General features: G+C 41.4%; 1 protein-coding gene across 2 annotated transcripts in view; it reads right to left on the reverse strand.

The window, feature by feature from the left end:
• Positions 1 to 7888: 7888 nt before the first annotated feature.
• foxp4 (forkhead box P4) overlaps positions 7889 to 17159 on the reverse strand; it is a 97125-nt gene continuing 87854 nt past the window's right edge. For both annotated transcript variants that reach the window (XM_061832964.1, XM_061832963.1), the window contains exons 17-18: positions 15240 to 15412; positions 7889 to 12660 (exon numbers count right to left, since the gene is read on the reverse strand). In XM_061832964.1, coding sequence (XP_061688948.1) covers positions 12513 to 12660; positions 15240 to 15412 — 321 coding nt within the window. In that variant the 3' untranslated portion in view covers positions 7889 to 12512. The remainder of the gene's footprint in view (positions 12661 to 15239; positions 15413 to 17159) is intronic.

The following is a 17159-nucleotide window of genomic DNA, read 5'->3' on the forward strand; positions in this document are numbered from 1 at the left end:
CACACGTTTGTGCACTTTTTGCAGGGGGGAGTCTACTGACAGAAAATTCGTTTATTTTCTTCTTTTTCTGGGAAAGCCAGCTGTCTTAATGTGAAGAGACGCACCCTGCAGGCACACACAGTAATTTAAATTTTCACCAATTACTGGGTGGCACGGTGGAGCAGCTGGTAAAGTGTTGGCCTCACAGTTCTGAGGTACCGAGTTCAATCCCGGACTCCCTGTGGGGAGTTTGCATGTTCTCCCCATGCCTGCGTGGGTTTCCCCCGGCCACTCCGGTTTCCTCCCACATCCCAAAAACGTGCAACATGAATTGAACACTCTAAATTGCCCCTAGGTGTGATTGGGAGTGTGACTATTCTCTGACTCCATGTGTCCTTTGATTGCCTGGAAAATTGTAGGTGAGAAGAACCCCAGGAACATTATGCATCCACTGTCGTGCAGTTCTGTTATACCAACACAACTGATGTTGTTCACGTTTATCATGGCATACATTTTGACCATTGGTGAAGTAAACAATAAAGTCAGTCCCAGTCACTGTAATGGTGTAGGCTCTCTCTTTGAAATTAACATGTTGTTGTAATCCCCTTTGGGAGTCTTCCTCTCTTGTTCCAGTAAGAGGCCGTAAACAATGGTAGGTTCCAGAAGATTACTCAGCATTTGTCTCCACTGAGTCAGACTGTATTTTGTTTACATTACTAAAGGTCAGCGCTGACAGTTGCTCTGAACCAAAAACACATAAAGCAAAATTACTCCTGGCAGATGTTTTAGGCATTCCGAATAACACTACAATAAAATAGAACCCTATATGTGATGGAAATCAACAAAGCTGCTCTGTCTTTTTGAAAACCAAAAAGAACGACTGTTAGTGATTGTTTTCAAAACCGATTTGGTTGCATTTGCTGATCAGGGGCAGGCCACCTCCTGGATGGCAAGAGGACCGTTCATCGTGTTCATGGGTGAGCTGAAAACGGTACCAAATAATTTTGGGCAAGAGTGGCAAGACGGTAACAGTCATGATCAAATCTGCCAAAGAAGAAAAGGACTTCTACTACCAACTGTGGGGGAAAAGGTGGAGAGCTACAGTATATTTTGTTTGCCCGTCTGTATTTTAGCATTTACCATTGTGGTTGATGGAGAACAATTTAAGATGGACTACAATTACATGCACTGTGGAGAATTGGGAACATCTTCAATTTGACATGAGCACTTCTGGTATGCACCATTCCTATGTTGAGCCTTTTTTCTAGCCATTTTGCTCACATCCGGCAAGATGGCAGCACCTGCAATCAAAAGAATCCCTCCTGCGCTTTTTTTTTTTTCTGCTTAGTGGAGGCAAACAAATTGTTCAGTTTAAATGGAGATCAGTGACTTCAAAGAGGGGTTGGGAAACAATCCAGTTTGTCTGCAAATTCTGATTTATGAGTTACAAATATATTTGTGTTCATCTTTTTCTGACAGTGATGTGCAGTGACAGGCAGAACAATTAATTCAAATTCTTCCCAGTTGGCCGTCTTGTTTTTGTCCTGTTTAGATTAAAAACGAATGGGCCTTTTTTCCTGATAGACAGCATAGAGACGTCAGTCACATTATGAAAAAGATGGCCTGAAAACTAAAAAACAGACATTCTCGGCTTTCTACTGTTGATGGCGGGGAGAGTACAATCTGCAAACATGTTGCATATAATTGCAGTGTTTCGCACAAGCTTGCACAGGACATCAAACAAAAGAAGCAAGTCGTAGTTGCAGGCCAACCCAGCGCGCGACAGCCGGCTCATGTCGGCTCCTTGAGGTTGCAGCTGTGGAGTGTCCGCCGTTTGGTTGATGTCCGAAGGCGCGCGTGTGGCAACGTGCTGCAGCAAATCTTCGCAGGCCTTTCAGGCAGCATCCATTTTTTTTTTTTTTTTTTTTGTTGCTAACCCGATGGCCCACTTTTAAGTTTGGGCTCTCGACGGTGAGCTCTTTGAAAAGCCTTTTGACAAGTTTGTTTCTTTTTTCCATTGACGAACTGATCCACACAGCTTTTTTGGGTTCAGTATAATTGGACAGAACATCTCTTAGTTCTAAACACAGGTTTAATTTGAGATAAAGACAATTTGGAACAATACGGGAAAGTTAGATGCAATGCATGGGGGGGAGACCATTCACTTTCACTTAATTTGTCCCATGATGATTTATTTACTGCAAATAATGTATCTCGGTCCAACTATCTACAGACTAGAGCTTTGTTATTTCTGCCAAGTCAAATCTGCAGCCCAGTCATCTCTTTCTCATAAATTCAACAACGCAACTGCCATGTCAACATTTTAATCTCAAAACACATGTCAACAAAGACTTCCTGTGATGTTTGCTTCATTCAGGGCGTGAGAAAGTTGTGGTGGGACAACTTGTGGCTTCTTCATCACGACAACGCGGCTCAGCCGCTCACAACAGCCTGAATATCCAAGAGTGCCGGGCCAAGGGGAACATGCCGGAGCAAGCTCCTTACTCACCAGATCTGGGATCTGTGTGATGTTTCAAGAGGAGACATTTTTAAGACGTGGACGACATGATGATGGCCGTGACTACAAAGCTGCAAAGGATTCCAGAAGATTCCTTCCAGGAGTGCTTGAAGGCCTGACAGAAGGCTTGGAAAGTGCATTACACTCAAAGGGGAAAACCAGCAGGTTTCACTTAGGATTCGAACTATAGCTTTTGTAACACCAGTCCTGGAACTTTTCTGACTCACCTCGCATTCAAGTGTGGAATGTTTGCACAGGAGTTCTTCTTCGTCGGACACGCTGCTTGTAAAGATGTGGAACGCAATCCGATCCACCATATTGTTTGATGTTGGTATTTAAAGACATTAGACTTGGGGGTGTTGTACTCCAGTGTGAACGCCTTGTGTTGCAGGGGGGGCAACTTTTGGTCTGGTTCAGAGGCAAACAGAGCTGAGCTGTCCTGCGCCTGACTGCACCAAGCAAGCAAATATAACAGCGTCGTTACACATTCCTCACTTCCATCACTATCAAATCAATTAAGAACCAGCAGCAGCTACTTGTAGCACAAATATTATTTTAGTATTTTACAAAATGCAACACATAGTATGTGGATTGTGTGCCAAGAGCAAAGAGCTATAAACGAGGAAGTTTAACTTAATCGAGTAGCTTAGTATGAAGATTTACAGTAAAGTGAAGTAGCTCGGCGGCACGGTGAAGAACCTGGTTAGAGCGTTGGCCTCACAGTTCTGAGGACCGGGATTCGAATCCCGGCCCTGCCTGTGTGGAGATTGCATGCTTTCCCCATGCCTGTGTGGGTTTTCTCCGGCCACTCCGGTTACCTCCCACATCCCAAAAAGGTGTATTAATTGGAGACTCTAAATTGCCCCTAGATGTGATTTTGATTGTGATGGTTGTCTGTCTCCATGTGCCCTGCAATTGGCTGGCAACGAGTTCAGGGTGACAATGACAGCTGGGCTCCGGCACTCCCGCGACCTTCGTGAGGATAAGCGACTCAGAAAATGGACGGCTGGATTCATCTGAAGGTAGTATTTGAGAATCCGACTGGTTTTGATGTAGATAAAACTGACTTGTGATCTCCCTCCCGTGCCAGTTTTGACTTCAATTAGCATTTGTCAGTGAGTAAAACCAACCCTTGCTGAGCACTTGCTATCAAGTACAAAATACATATTAAAGAGAAGATGTTGCGTTGCCTACTGTGCACAAGGGCACGTTGTCCTCACAAAGGGAGCCCCGCCATGCTCGGGAACATTTAAAGCAATTCTACCTGCCGCGTAGGACGCAGACATGCTCGTTGTTTGGCTTGGGACTCTGAGGCTTCTGCTGAGGCTTTCCACTGTGCTGAGAGCCAGCACAGTGAAAGAAAGAAAGAGAGAGAGAGAGAGAGAGAGAGGAGAGAGAGAGAGAGAGAGAGAGAGAGCAAGAGAGAGAAAGAGACAGCAAGTTCACCTCACCAGGAGGGGAAGTGAAGGAGAGAACTGCTCCACTGCCCTACTACTTCTACTTCTACTTCAACTTCACCAGCGCAGGGACTGACTGACACGCGAGAAGAGAGAAAGTTTGTTCGTGCGAGAGCAAGTCAAACCAGACCCACATGCACGCACGCAAAATGATTATAAACTTTAGACGTGGATTGTCCGAGTCGTTCAGAGGTCTGATGGGAGAGAGGAGGAGAAGGAGAAGGAGGAGGAGGTTGAAAATGTGGTTCCAATCACTCACAAAGATGCTTTTGTTCTGCAGATGTGGTCTTCTCTCTCTCCCTCTCAGAAATAGTCAATGTGTATTCGCAAGAATCAGTTCTCTCCTTGTCTTGACCTCTCTTAAGTATGGTTTTTGTTTTTGCTGCAAACGCTTGCATTAAAAACCTTTACAAGAACCAGGTAAAATTATTCATCTTCCACACCCCTGCTATATCGCACATTTTTAAGCGATTGTTTTCTATGGGTTTGAATTTAGAGTTGCGCAATTTTGGTGTCGCATATATTCTCTTCTGACGTAAAAAGTGCAACATAATTAAGACAGAGAAGAAGAAGAAGCTGCCCCTTCAGTGCCAGACACGGCCACATTTTGCCTTTTAGCATTGTTGTTCCCACTGTGTAGAAGAGAATATTCTGTAAGGCTGTGAGTTTGTATGTCTTGCTCCTCCGTGTGTTCAAGCATTAGTTACTTGAAGGTTCATAATTATTGATGCTAATTTCCATTAATCCGCCTATGGCCTTTCACATCAGATGCATTATAAAAGCCAGTTTTCGTAAGACAATATGATGTGGTTTGCATGAACTTTTTAGTTTAAAATATACAATGTTTGGTTCTCATTAGGTTTATGCGTCAGTTTTACAGTCCACTTCTACTGCAAGGGAGAAATATGCAGCTTGAAGGAAGCACACTGTGCCTCTTCTTTGGAGAACTGGAACAAGTGAGTGGCTTCTTTTTTCCCCCTCAATGTGACGTTTCTTAACTAGCAAGGGAGTGAGAACATGTACGCTAAGGAATTATTTCAGAAACAAGTTTGAATCACTTTGTGTTTTAATACATTTAAATATTGTGGGAGGAGGAAAAAAATTTTTTTTTAATGATTTTTTTTTCAACATAGTCTCTCAATGTCCCAAATTCTCACCTATTATGAGTCAACCTTGAAGGTATGCTCCATAATAAATGGCCGTCCACGGCATTTCATTTTCTGTCTCTTTCTCTCTCCCTCCTTGTCTTGCTCTTTGAAGGTATTCACAGAGAAAACTAACATATTCGTAAAATCTATACAAATAAATTAAAAAAACACCTTGCAGGAGAGAGTCTTCGCATTGTTACCTTGTTTTTCTTCTTCTTCTTGGAGCACATTATTGTAAAATACAGTGTGAGGTGAGGAAGTTATTGATAATGTCTGAGCTACGTGAATGTCATTTATGAAAGGCATTGTGTGAACACGGCGAATTTGAAATGATTGCGTATCCTCCACTGATGGCCTCTAGCAGCAAAGCGTGGACCTTGCCACTGAAGAAGGAAACAAGAAACACAATCATTAGTAAACCCTTTCTTTGCTCTAACCCGCTGGATTCTTTTTCTGAACGCGGGTTTGTTCTCCTTCCATTCTACTGAGTCTGCCCTGGAGAACACAGTCTTCCTAAAAAAACAGCTTTATTCCTAAAAAAATCAAACATCAACACATGGCTGAATAAGAAACATTTTGCTAAATGAAATGTGACTGACAAAACATACACCGGCATGCATCTTTTTGGAAGGGCAAACCTGAGAATACATAGTTGAAATCTTCATCAACACGCATCCTTAAAATTGCCTCTACTTGAGCGTTAAATCTTGTCTTTTCCTACTGTAACTATTTTGTTTCTATCATGCAAAATATGCGTCCAAAAATAACAACAGTGGATTCCCTCTCCTGCTCAATTGCTGATACTGTTTTCTAATATTTAATATATCAGAATGAGGGCAGGACGATGAACTAGTGGTTCATTTAACACGTCTTCATCCCAGTTCAGATGTTTTAGGGTTGAATCTTGAACCTCGTGTGTGACGTGAGCATGTTCTTCTTGTCCTTGAGTGGGATTTCTCTGGGTACTCCAGCTTCTAAAAACATGCAGGTTAGCATACGTAAAGACTCTAAATTGTCCATAGGTGTGAATGTGAGTGCAAATTTCAGGGTGTACCCTGTCTCTCACCTTCAGTTTAGCTGGGATGGGCGTTAGCATGTTTGCAACCCTTGTGAGGATAAGCACAACAGAAAATGGGTGGCTGCATTGAACGGTGAGTGAAGTGACACTTGATCAGAGAGGGAGACGTGTGGACGCTTGCAGGCGTAGTTCTGCTTGGCATGTTGTGTTGTTTTTAGTGAGTCAACATTCTGTTTGGAGGACAGCCCACTGTGGCGGGCCACAGACATGGGGTGACGATGGTGCGGGGGGGGCGGTGGGCGTTGAAAGGAGTGGATGACAGGGTAACTAAAAGGGGGGGGGGGAGTGATGTTAGCAGGGCTCTACAGTATTACACTAAATGTATTTAGTGACTCATAGGGTCTGCCTGGACCTCAGTGCTCTGCATGATGCTGGGCCCTTCTCACACAGTCATGCATATGCAGTCAGCATTGAACAGGCAAGCTGATGTGTAGAAAATGCATAAAACTGCGCAAGCAGGACTAATAAAGTCAAAACTCAGCCATACCCACACACCTAATATTTGCTCAGTCCAGATGAGCATTGAGAAAGAAAGGCAGAGCAAAACTGCCAAACAGCACGATCACACGCCAAGAACAACCTCTTTATGTTGCTTTGCACCCTGGCTCACCTTGTGCAAGCACATATCCTCATAACGTATGGTATACATGCCACTGTATATTTGCACGCAAGTCTCCAACAGACTTCTCCCTAAAGCAAAAGTCACCTGAATTTCAATGCCAGGAGTGACTCAGTTTCCTCCCAAATGACTGAGAGAAGTTCCCTAAAAGCAAAAGATTAAAGAATGTTTCAACTCCTGCCCCCCCCACCCCCCAAAAATAGATACAGAATGGTAAAAAAAAACCAAAAAAAAAAACATGCAGCCAATTCCAACACCATTCCCAGTGTGCCGACTGCAAGCGCTGAGATTCAAAGATAAGCTGGAGGGCATGTGCCAAACCTGCAGCAAGAAAAAGCACAAGGAACGGAAGTGTCGAGCAAGGTGACAAGAACTGCAGTAGTTTGAAGCAGCTGGCAAGCTCCATCAGTGTTTCTTGCCTGCTTGACTGTCACTCCATCAGATAGCGTGGAGCACCCTCACCGTTGTGAACTCTGTGGCTCACCCTGTTGGCAGCATCGTGTCAGCGGCTGTTTGTCCCACTCTGCATGTTTGTGACATTCTGCTTGTGTTGTCCGGTTTGTTTACTCCTCCTGGTGGCTGCTCTCTGTATCACAACACGCCTCCAGAGTATTTAACTGCGTCGCCATTACCGTCTCCTTCCAAGACATTTTTCATCATAAAAATGACTTGATATAAATGGACAGGTCGACACTTCAGGCGGAAGAATTCTGACTAAAGACCTCACAGCAGTCACAGAAAACTGCTCCAAGCCAAATGATAAGTACACAAGAACGATATTGCGGAGTTAGTACCTCTTTGATATGTTCACTATCTTTTCAGAAGACGACCTATTGATATAACTCTTTTGACTCAGGGTTACAGACCAAATAAAATCATACACCTTGTAATCTTGTATGAGCCATTTTTGGTTCCATAATAGTTTTCCATGATAGTACAGTAGCTACATTAATTTGAATAGCCTTTCAATATTTAATAAATGCAAGAATCATGCTATACTACTTCCACAACCATTACTAACAATGTATTTTCATTCTGATATATAAAAATTCCTGAAGCAACAAGGACACAAAATGGGACAGTGTAATAAGTATTTTATTGCATTTTATAATGCCATTGTCAATAATTAGTACAGATTACATGCAACTAGACCTACTGTACAGTTTTTTATTGTCTGCATGGACAGACACAAGAAGTTTCAGGTTACAAATACACAGATATATGCATGTGTGTGTATGTGTGTGTGTATTTGTGTTTTATACAGCATGAAATAAAGGGCAGTGACTGGCATCAACATGGCTACGCAGCATGGAGGCTCCACTCTGTGTCTTAAAGCCACCACCCAGCCCCCCCCCCCCAGCCTCTAACTCAGGTGACACTTGCAAACAACAAGAAATAGCAACAAAGTAAGCAAAGCAATAAAGTGAAATTAAGTAACAATGCACTGAAGAATCACTGCTGAAAATGTACACGTATTCCTAAGGTTTAACCCGAGGAGAGCTGAAGTGGTCATTGGGACGTGTTTATTACCGTCAATGCTTCACTTTGACAGTCCCTTCTCCCCTTTAAAAGACGCCTGAGAACCGTCCAATCACAGGTCCCGATCGGGGTGGGGTTCTCACCACTGAGGCGGCCCGGTCCTACGAGGCCATCCGTCGCACACACGTACAAGAGATAACAGCTATCAGTGAAGGTGATCTGTGATGTCAATGGAGACTTTTGGAAGTAGCTCGCTTTCGGTTTGGTTAAGGTATCAGTTTGGTTATAAGTTCAGGAGTTTGGACTTTGGTAGTCAGACGAAAAGCTGCATCTCGGAGCGCCAGTCCACATTTTGGTACCACGACCACGCAAAAAAAAAAGAAAAAAAAAGATGAGCGTCAACAATGCAAGCATTTGATCTGCCCCTATGAGATTAAGAGAGGAACTGCGTGACCAGTCGCACCCCATCCCGCCCGCGAATGATTGACACCTCTGCAGGCCAGAGGTCAGATAAGGAATGACAAAGGGTCAGGGGTCAGAGGGACTCAATATTGGCACCTGAAAGGACCAACAGACAGTCCGAATTTGTGTAAAGCAGGAAAGAGGCTGAATATCCTTACACTCGTTTTTGTTTCAGAGGTTTTGGTCCTGTCATTGAGAGAAAGAAAAAGTCCTTCTGAGGTATCAATACATGATGAAGGACATTTTTAGTTCATCCATTTGTGTTTTTTCTCCTTAAAAACGCATAAATGCAGTAGAGACAAAAAAGTATCAAAATAGACCTAGCTAAGATAAATATACAAACAGATCTTACCTAAAACCACTGATCTAACTTTTCTTCTTTAAACTTTTTTTTTTTGATAATACACTTAAAAAAAAAATCAGCGTCCCAGACGTTTTGATGAAGAACTGAAAACATGGAAACAAAAGAAAACTATCAAAACCAAGATACCTGCAGTACTTAATATGATAAATACATATAGTTCAGCATTAGCAGTACAGTATAGGAACCAGCGCTGCAAGCTTTACAATACCTAAACAGGTGCAGAAAACACACACACGCACAAAAAAAAACAAAAAACAAAAGCAGAAATGAAAGGAAAGAATGCCCTGGAGAGATAAGTCAATCATTAATATACAAGAATACATCATGTTATGCCAAGAAATGTTACGCGGTGACCTGTGAACAATCTTTATAAAAGCGACTCGTTTACAGGTGTACCTTAAAGCACAAGTTCATCTACATACTCGACTGAATGCAGCAGTTCCTCTTGTGTGGACTGAAGGAGCCATGATGAGTGTGTATTTGTGTGTGTCTTCTTGGGGAGTGGTTACTGCTTTTGGGGGTGGGGTGGGGGTCTTTGGATATTTGGTCAGAGCCTCTGTTTGCACGAACCCATGTAGCCCTGCTTCAATGCTTCTGTGCCACCCTTGTGTGTGTGTGTGAGATCAATTCTGCCACTCATCACACCTGATCAGAGTTTCCCTGCAACAGCACATTTTGGCCCAATCGTCTCCATCACGCTTCTCCATCCTGGTTCACTCGAGTGAGACTTTGAGCTGCAGAGCACGCTTCAGGTCGCAGCTAAGGCGAGGTAGACTTCACAGTTCATCATGTTTGTTTTTGGGCTGAAGCACACGCGTCAAGGAGTCCACATATTGTTATTATTGAGGAAGGATGTCGAGGGGAAAATATTGAAGAGAGTTCCAAAAGGAGGTAGTGTTCTTTTTGGTCTGTCTTTTTGCTTCTCTTTTTTTTGTTGTTTTTGTAAGAAATATGTTGCTATGTGAATGCAACGCTTCTTCAATTAAATAAGAAAATGGTGCGAAGTGCAAAAGTTAAGAATGATGCTTTTTTTTTTATACATGACGTCCCTTGGTTGTTGTCCTCTTCCATTGGTATCATTTTAGTATTTCGTATTTGTTCCCTCTTTCTGGAAAGATTCCTCACTACACGCATTTGGAATGACTTAGTCCTCGGATTGTGTTTGGAACACACTTCAGCCTGAGCACGGCAGAAACATGCTTTCACCTCTAAGTGCTTTTGCCTTAGTAAGAGGAACTGTGCATGTTTAATACTTATTTGTACCAAGGAGTATTAGGGCCACATTGAAATTAGAGAAAAATATACTACGAGAACAAATCACAATGTTACGAGGGAAAAAAAAAAACGTTGCAATTTAGTATACGTTTGACAAACAATGCAGTGAATTGTCATACGAGTTTAAATTTTGTGTCTGTTCCCGAGAAAGAACTTAACACAAGGAAAAGATTTTTTTCAGTTATCAAGTAGTGCATTAACAAATATTAAATAATGCATGAATATGGCATCTAATTGATGAAATTACATTGCTCTACCTGGAATATGACTGAATTTGATCCCCCCCCCCCACTTACTTTCGTGTAACCTTAATACTCCTTTGTATATTTGGCCTCATACCAAATAGGAGCAGTTTGTATTTGAAAAAAGCTTTCAATTCAAATTTGTAGCTTGCTTCTCACACTTTGGTTCGCGGGATTGGTCAGCACTGTAATTCCTTTTTTACTTTAAAACAATACTTAAAAACAACACAAAAAAATATATAAAAACAGATCAAACTACTGATTTGTTGTCTTTTGAACACTTCTTTAAGAATAAAAAGGAAACTGAAAAAAAAAAACGAGGGTGAAACAAAACTACAGGGTTTTTGGTTTTCTAAATACTTCTTTGGTTACCTGTAACAAAAATAAGATGGGAGTAAGAAGCAGATAATAGATTTTAAAAAAACCCCAAAACAAAACAAATGTTAAATTTGGTATGGCAGAGTGGAAAAATCAATGCTTTGTTGCTCATGGAACAAAATAAAACCATTAAAAAAAATCTCACGTGATATTCCTTTAACACATCCTGACACACTGACTCATAGACAACGTTGACACGGTAACTAATCACGAGCACAGAGCTTTGAATCGAGTCACGTTTTGGTATCCCATGCAAAGAAGACCCCTTGTCCTTGATGAAATTGGAACCTTTGTGGGATGAGGTATTCTCCGACTGCAATAATATATATTTATATATCTTTTTTTAAAGCATTACTATATCTCTCAACTAAATAAATCGAAATAACAGAATGAGACAAAATGTAAAAAAAAAAAAAAAAAAAAAGAATCCTTTTAAATAATTTGCTTGAATAATGGTCATTTTTAAGTGCTATTTCCAAATTTCTAGGCTGCTACACCTGGGAGTGAAAAAGAGGGTGGGGTGGGGTACTGCGCTTTCTCTTTTTTTTCAGACTCGGAATGCTGTGGAAAACAGACAAACAAATCAAATGCAAAAATAAATCAGCGTCGGCAGAAACGATACATCGAAACAGAAACACCACTGCAGAAATAATGCTCCTAAAAATAAAGAACGAAAATAACACCAAATTTAAAAAAAGGAAACGATAAAGCTACCACGTTTTTTTTTCCATGTCGCTGACAGGTTCCTTTTTTTGTTTTAAAAGTCACAATATTTCTATCGACACTTCCCGGCTGTTTTCATCTATGAGTGTTCCAAATGCATCCCTCCATCCCAAACAAAGGAGAAGAGATAGCACTGGATATTCTTTTTCTTGCAGTCTTTTTGGGTGGCTGGGAAAATGTCTCCTTTTTAAATTTTTTTTTAATATCTCACAAGCAAAGAGGTGCCACACCTCACAGGGATTTGGAGACGGGAGCGCTCCAGATGTGTTTTGCAGTCCGAGGTCTTCTTTGAAAGCATCTTCCTGTCTTCCCATCCTGAAGCCCAAACGTTGGGTTTGGGTGTGATGGAGAAGACTTGAAAGTGTGTAGGGAGATGGAACGAGATACTGCACAGACTCCTGGCGATTGCTCCAAATCTATATACACATCGTTGCACACGCGTGGCTAACCAGCAGCCTGAGTGAGGAGGAAAAGAAGTTACATCCAAACCTCGTCGGGTCTCCACAGAGAGGCTGAAGGAGTGCACCAGTGTGGCTGCATGTGTGTGCACGTGTGTGTTTGTGGAAAGAGACGTGAAGTTAAAGCAGTGCTCCACACACTTAAAGTAACGGAGGTCTTGAAACCCAGTTTGGAGTTTCTCAATGTCGTCCTTGGTTGCTCGCTCATAACGACAAATAAAAATAAAAAACGTTCTCAATTTTTTTTCTATTCGCTCGTTTCGCTCAAGTGTAGCTATCGTTTCTTCTGCCGACTAAGCCCCGCCCCTCCAATCCCGCCTGTCGGCTCTGTCTTACTCCAGCTCATCGGCGGGGAGGTCGTCCTCCAGGTCACGGTCGTCGCTCGGCAACGGCAGGTTGTGGCCGATCCCGGCCAGGAGGGAGACGGGCCGGCAATCCTCCTCGATCTCGGTGGGCTCCTCCTTGACGTGGACCGCGTGGCTGCAGGAGGAATGGGCACACGATTATGAATGACAGCAACACTCTCTCCTTATTCGCCACGCTGGAATGGCGTCATAACAACAAGTTTGAATTCTTCTTAATGTTGAAATGTAGAAAATCTGCGTCCGCCAGGTTCTTTCCATTGCCGCCCAAAATGTGGACTTCATTATATTTGTGCTCAGAGCTGCCTCTTCTGTAAATATTTTTTAAAAGAAGTTCTAAAACTACATTGTAAGTAAGTCCATTAAGACATGATTTTTATTAACTGCATAATGTTTTGTTTTGTTTTTTTTTCAAAACAATGAAAAGCACTTGGTGAGGCCGCTCTAATTTATGTGCATACTATTATGTATGGGTGAGTACTGATAACAGGTATTTGTATTGGGCATATGGTGGCCTTATTTCTAGGTATTAAGTAGTAAATAAAAGCAGACAATACCAGCCACTGATACTTAAGGCAATAAAATCTGAGAACAAGTAAGTACTCCTTGCCAATAAAAACTGCATTTTGACATATCAAAAGATCACGTGTATCAGGAAGAAAGACAAGTCTTCATTTGCAATTACATGTAACTGAAATTTTATGTATCAAGAGTACAAATGGCTGCAATTGGCTGGGACCAGTTCAGGTTGTTCCCCGCCCAGTGATGCCGTTCACGCGTTATTCGGAAATACCATTTTGAGTAACGACCAAAACCATGCATTATTTTTCCTGGGAAAGTAGTCAGACTACAGTTACTTCTTTATAAGAAATATTACTTTTGAACCATCTTTTTTGCCAAGTTTGAATTTACAGTTGGTGTTTAAAGGAGTTTGGGAAATGATTGTTTATTCTACAGTTTCAGTGACCATGCAGAACCATAACAGTGCAAATAAATGCGCAATTTCACTGTCCTCACACTATTTTTATTTTCCTTACTAAAAAGTGTATTTGATTGGTGTTAGTTTTTTATTCACCCATTAAGAAAAAAGTTGCCCGGCGTGTTAATTGTCCCATGCATTGTGGATTCATTATTCATACCGAAGTGTAATACATTTTCATACAATTAGGACTGACTCACAGAAGGACTTGCAATAATTATCTAAACAATATTGACAAAAAGTAAGAACTTTATACTTGGTCTGTAGTCCAGACTGTGACCTGGATTACGCGGTGCACGGTTGACGTCACGTCAAGCAAGGAAGTGCTCCCCTTTATCTATCTATCTATCTATCTATCTATCTATCTATCTATCTATCTATCTATCTATCTATCTATCTATCTATCTATCTATCTATCTATCTATCTCTATCTATCTATCTATCTATCTATCTATCTATCTATCTATCTATCTATCTATCTATCTATCTATCTATCTATCTATCTATCTATCTATCTATCTATCTTTGGAGAAGTGTACTGAGACCGGTGTGATTGTTAACTGTATTTGGCACGTGAAGTCTGCAGTAATTTGCTGATTTAATGTGGTTTCAAAACTAATATTTACGTTATTGGTTCATATTAATGACATCGTTCTGTAACTTGTGTGGCATACATTACCAAGTAATAGGTTAAGTTTAAAATAATGTTTTTTTGTACTGTAGATAAGTGACATTCATGCCACTTGACAGATGCCGAAAGTAACTGAAAAGAAAAAAAACCTTTTTTCCCACTTAGTTACTTTTGAAATCATGTAATCAGTTAGTTTCAAGCTGATGTAATCAGTAAAGTAACAAAGTAATTTTTTTGGTATTGGTGGCAATACTGACGACGCCTCTCGGCCAGAGTCAGCTGGGATAGGTTCCAGCATACACGTGACCCTACCCTGCTAATTTTTTTTTTATAGAAATTCGATAGAAATCTATAGAATTCTACAGAATTTGTACAGAACATACTTGTTCTATGGAACGTTGGCTGTGATTTGCTACAGAATTTCTACAGAACAATAGAATTTCTACAGGACTTGGGTTCTAAAGTTCTATAGTTCTGTAGAAATGTTCTATCGAAAATTTTTTGCAGGGTAGTAAGGATAAGCGGTGTGGAAAAATGGATGGCTGGAATACAAGTGGTACAGGTACTCGGTGTCGGTTTGTAGTCAAGAGTGTATTCTCATATTGGTTTGAAAAAAGTGGTATCTAACATCCCTACTTAGTATGACTGTTTCCTAAAATATCAGTGTGAAAGCATGCATTTACATCTTCGGAAGTTCAACTCAAAAATGACAGTGCTCAGAAACTTTTTTTTTTTTTTTTTTAATATACCTGAATCACGATTTCCCAAACTTTTTCAGGTCAAGACAAACAAACATTAATGGGGGGGAAAAAAAGACGTGTCCCTAATTGATGATTGGATTGTCAAGACACACAATTATACGATGTTACTGGAGGGTTATGTTATCTTAGTTTATGGTTTAATGTAGGATGATGCAAAAAAAAAAAAACATTGTTCAGTAGTTATTAGTTGAGTGCAATTGTTGTAAATTAACTAAACATAAATAAACAAAATTCTCTCAGATAGGCAGCCTCTCCAAAAGTCGCATACAGTGTAAATGTAAAATTCGTAAAACAACAGGACACCGTGTGTGTGTGTGTGTGTGTACCTGTACTGCTGAGGGCTGAGTGTGGGACTGCAGCTGCCGTTGCTGTTGACCTGCTCCACGGTGGAGCTGACATCATCGTGGCCCACGTGCAGCATGTTGAGGCTGGCTGCAGATGGAGGGGTCACCAAGGGGGGGCTGTTGAGCAGGGACAGACTACTCTCTGCCAGGGCAGCCTAGACGAACACACATCATCTTACATGTCATCCACATAGCTTTTATTTCTTCAAGATATAGGAGGGATTCATTCACAGGTCACTATTAATATGCTCGATCTGGTGTGTCAGAACCACGGCCATTTCTGGCTTGTCTGTTTTTTAAGCAACCCGTGGCTTGGACTTAAATTAACACTTGACACGCTCCACACTCTTTGTCTGGATTGCACGATTTACTTTCAACGCTGAGCGGCAAGGCAAGAAAAGAGAAAAGGTGTGTTCTCTTCCCTCATTTCCACCAATCAGAGATAATCTGGTAAAATGTGCTGTTCGGTCCATCGGATATGACTATTCAGCGCACTACTTTTGTGCATTTAATGTAGATTTTGCAATTACGGTGATGTGTCTAAAAAAGGGGGTGGAGGAGCAGCATGACAAGTGCGTGTGTCAAAACCTTTCATCAAGTTACTTACCCTTACTAGTACTAATTTTACAACTACTAATAATGATGATAATACTGCACTGGTGTTACCGTTGCTGAGAATGAATAGTATGGAAAATGGATAGAGGGATGAATATACATCTAATACATGGAGGCCTATAAAACAAAAGCAATATATAATTTTTAGTATAGTATAGAGAATTTTCGTGGGCAGCGTTCCATTTTTGGGACATCATGATTTTCACGCATTATATCCTTCATTATATCAAAATATGTTTTTATCGGAAGCCATAATTTGGCATCAGGAGAGGATGACTCATCGGTCAAAGTTAGCACAGAGTTATTTCCCTTTCCTTCCTGACCCAACATGGCTGCCTCAAGTACACATGGAGTGTTTTCCAAGAGCAGAAAGGGAGAAAGGTCAGTAAGCAACCAAGTTTGTCTTCAAAATGCTAATCCATCAGTATTATTAAAGCGTAAGTGTTATTCTAGAATAAGAATTAATTAATAAACATATCTCTACATACATAACATACCTGTCCCAGTTCTTGGGATGCTGCCCGCGAGAGGGTACACCTTTTTTTTTTTTACCTTTGTTTTATACGTTAAATGAAAAAGTGTTAAAAAGTGTCATTTCCTTGGGTTAATTATTAGTGATTGTACAACTACAATGATGGATTGATTGTAACATTAAATGAATTACAGGGGACAACTTTCCAAATGTGTCATTTAGAAGCAGATGTTCGGACACCCCCGTGCGAGATCATCTCTGAACGAGGCTTTTATGCTTTTGAGGCTACGACTTTGCAAACCACTAGGGGGCACTTATACACAGTACATTCCAGATTGTCGTGTGCACGCACATGGAAGAGGCTGTCAAAAGTCTGAGCGTTCACCCGAAAGCCTCAACAGGCATGTTGAGGGAGACGGAGCCACAACCGCAATATGAACACACACGCAAACACGTGAAGCGTCAACTTCAGGGAGAGGAAACAAGTGCCCCAACGGAGGGCAGCTTCTGTCACCGCTCCAAACACACTGGCATCCAGCTGCTGGTGGAGGAGACAGACTGGATAATCGCATCCACCCTCCTGCCCTCTTATGTTCCTAAAAAACAAAAGCCAACAATATGGGGAAGTCTCATTGGCTTAGGGATGTTGTCGTTATTTTTTTTGCTGGCAGGGGCCATGATTTTATGCAGTAACCTTAATTGACAACTACTTAACGCCTCGTGGCAAATTGCATGTGGCTGCGTGTGTGGAAGCGCGGGCGGCGCCTGTGTATGAGGGAGCTGGGAGGTGAGGTTCATGTGGGAGAAGAGGGAGG

This window comes from Syngnathoides biaculeatus, chromosome 10 (genome assembly GCF_019802595.1).
Source record: "Syngnathoides biaculeatus isolate LvHL_M chromosome 10, ASM1980259v1, whole genome shotgun sequence".
Lineage (NCBI taxonomy): Eukaryota > Metazoa > Chordata > Actinopteri > Syngnathiformes > Syngnathidae > Syngnathoides > Syngnathoides biaculeatus.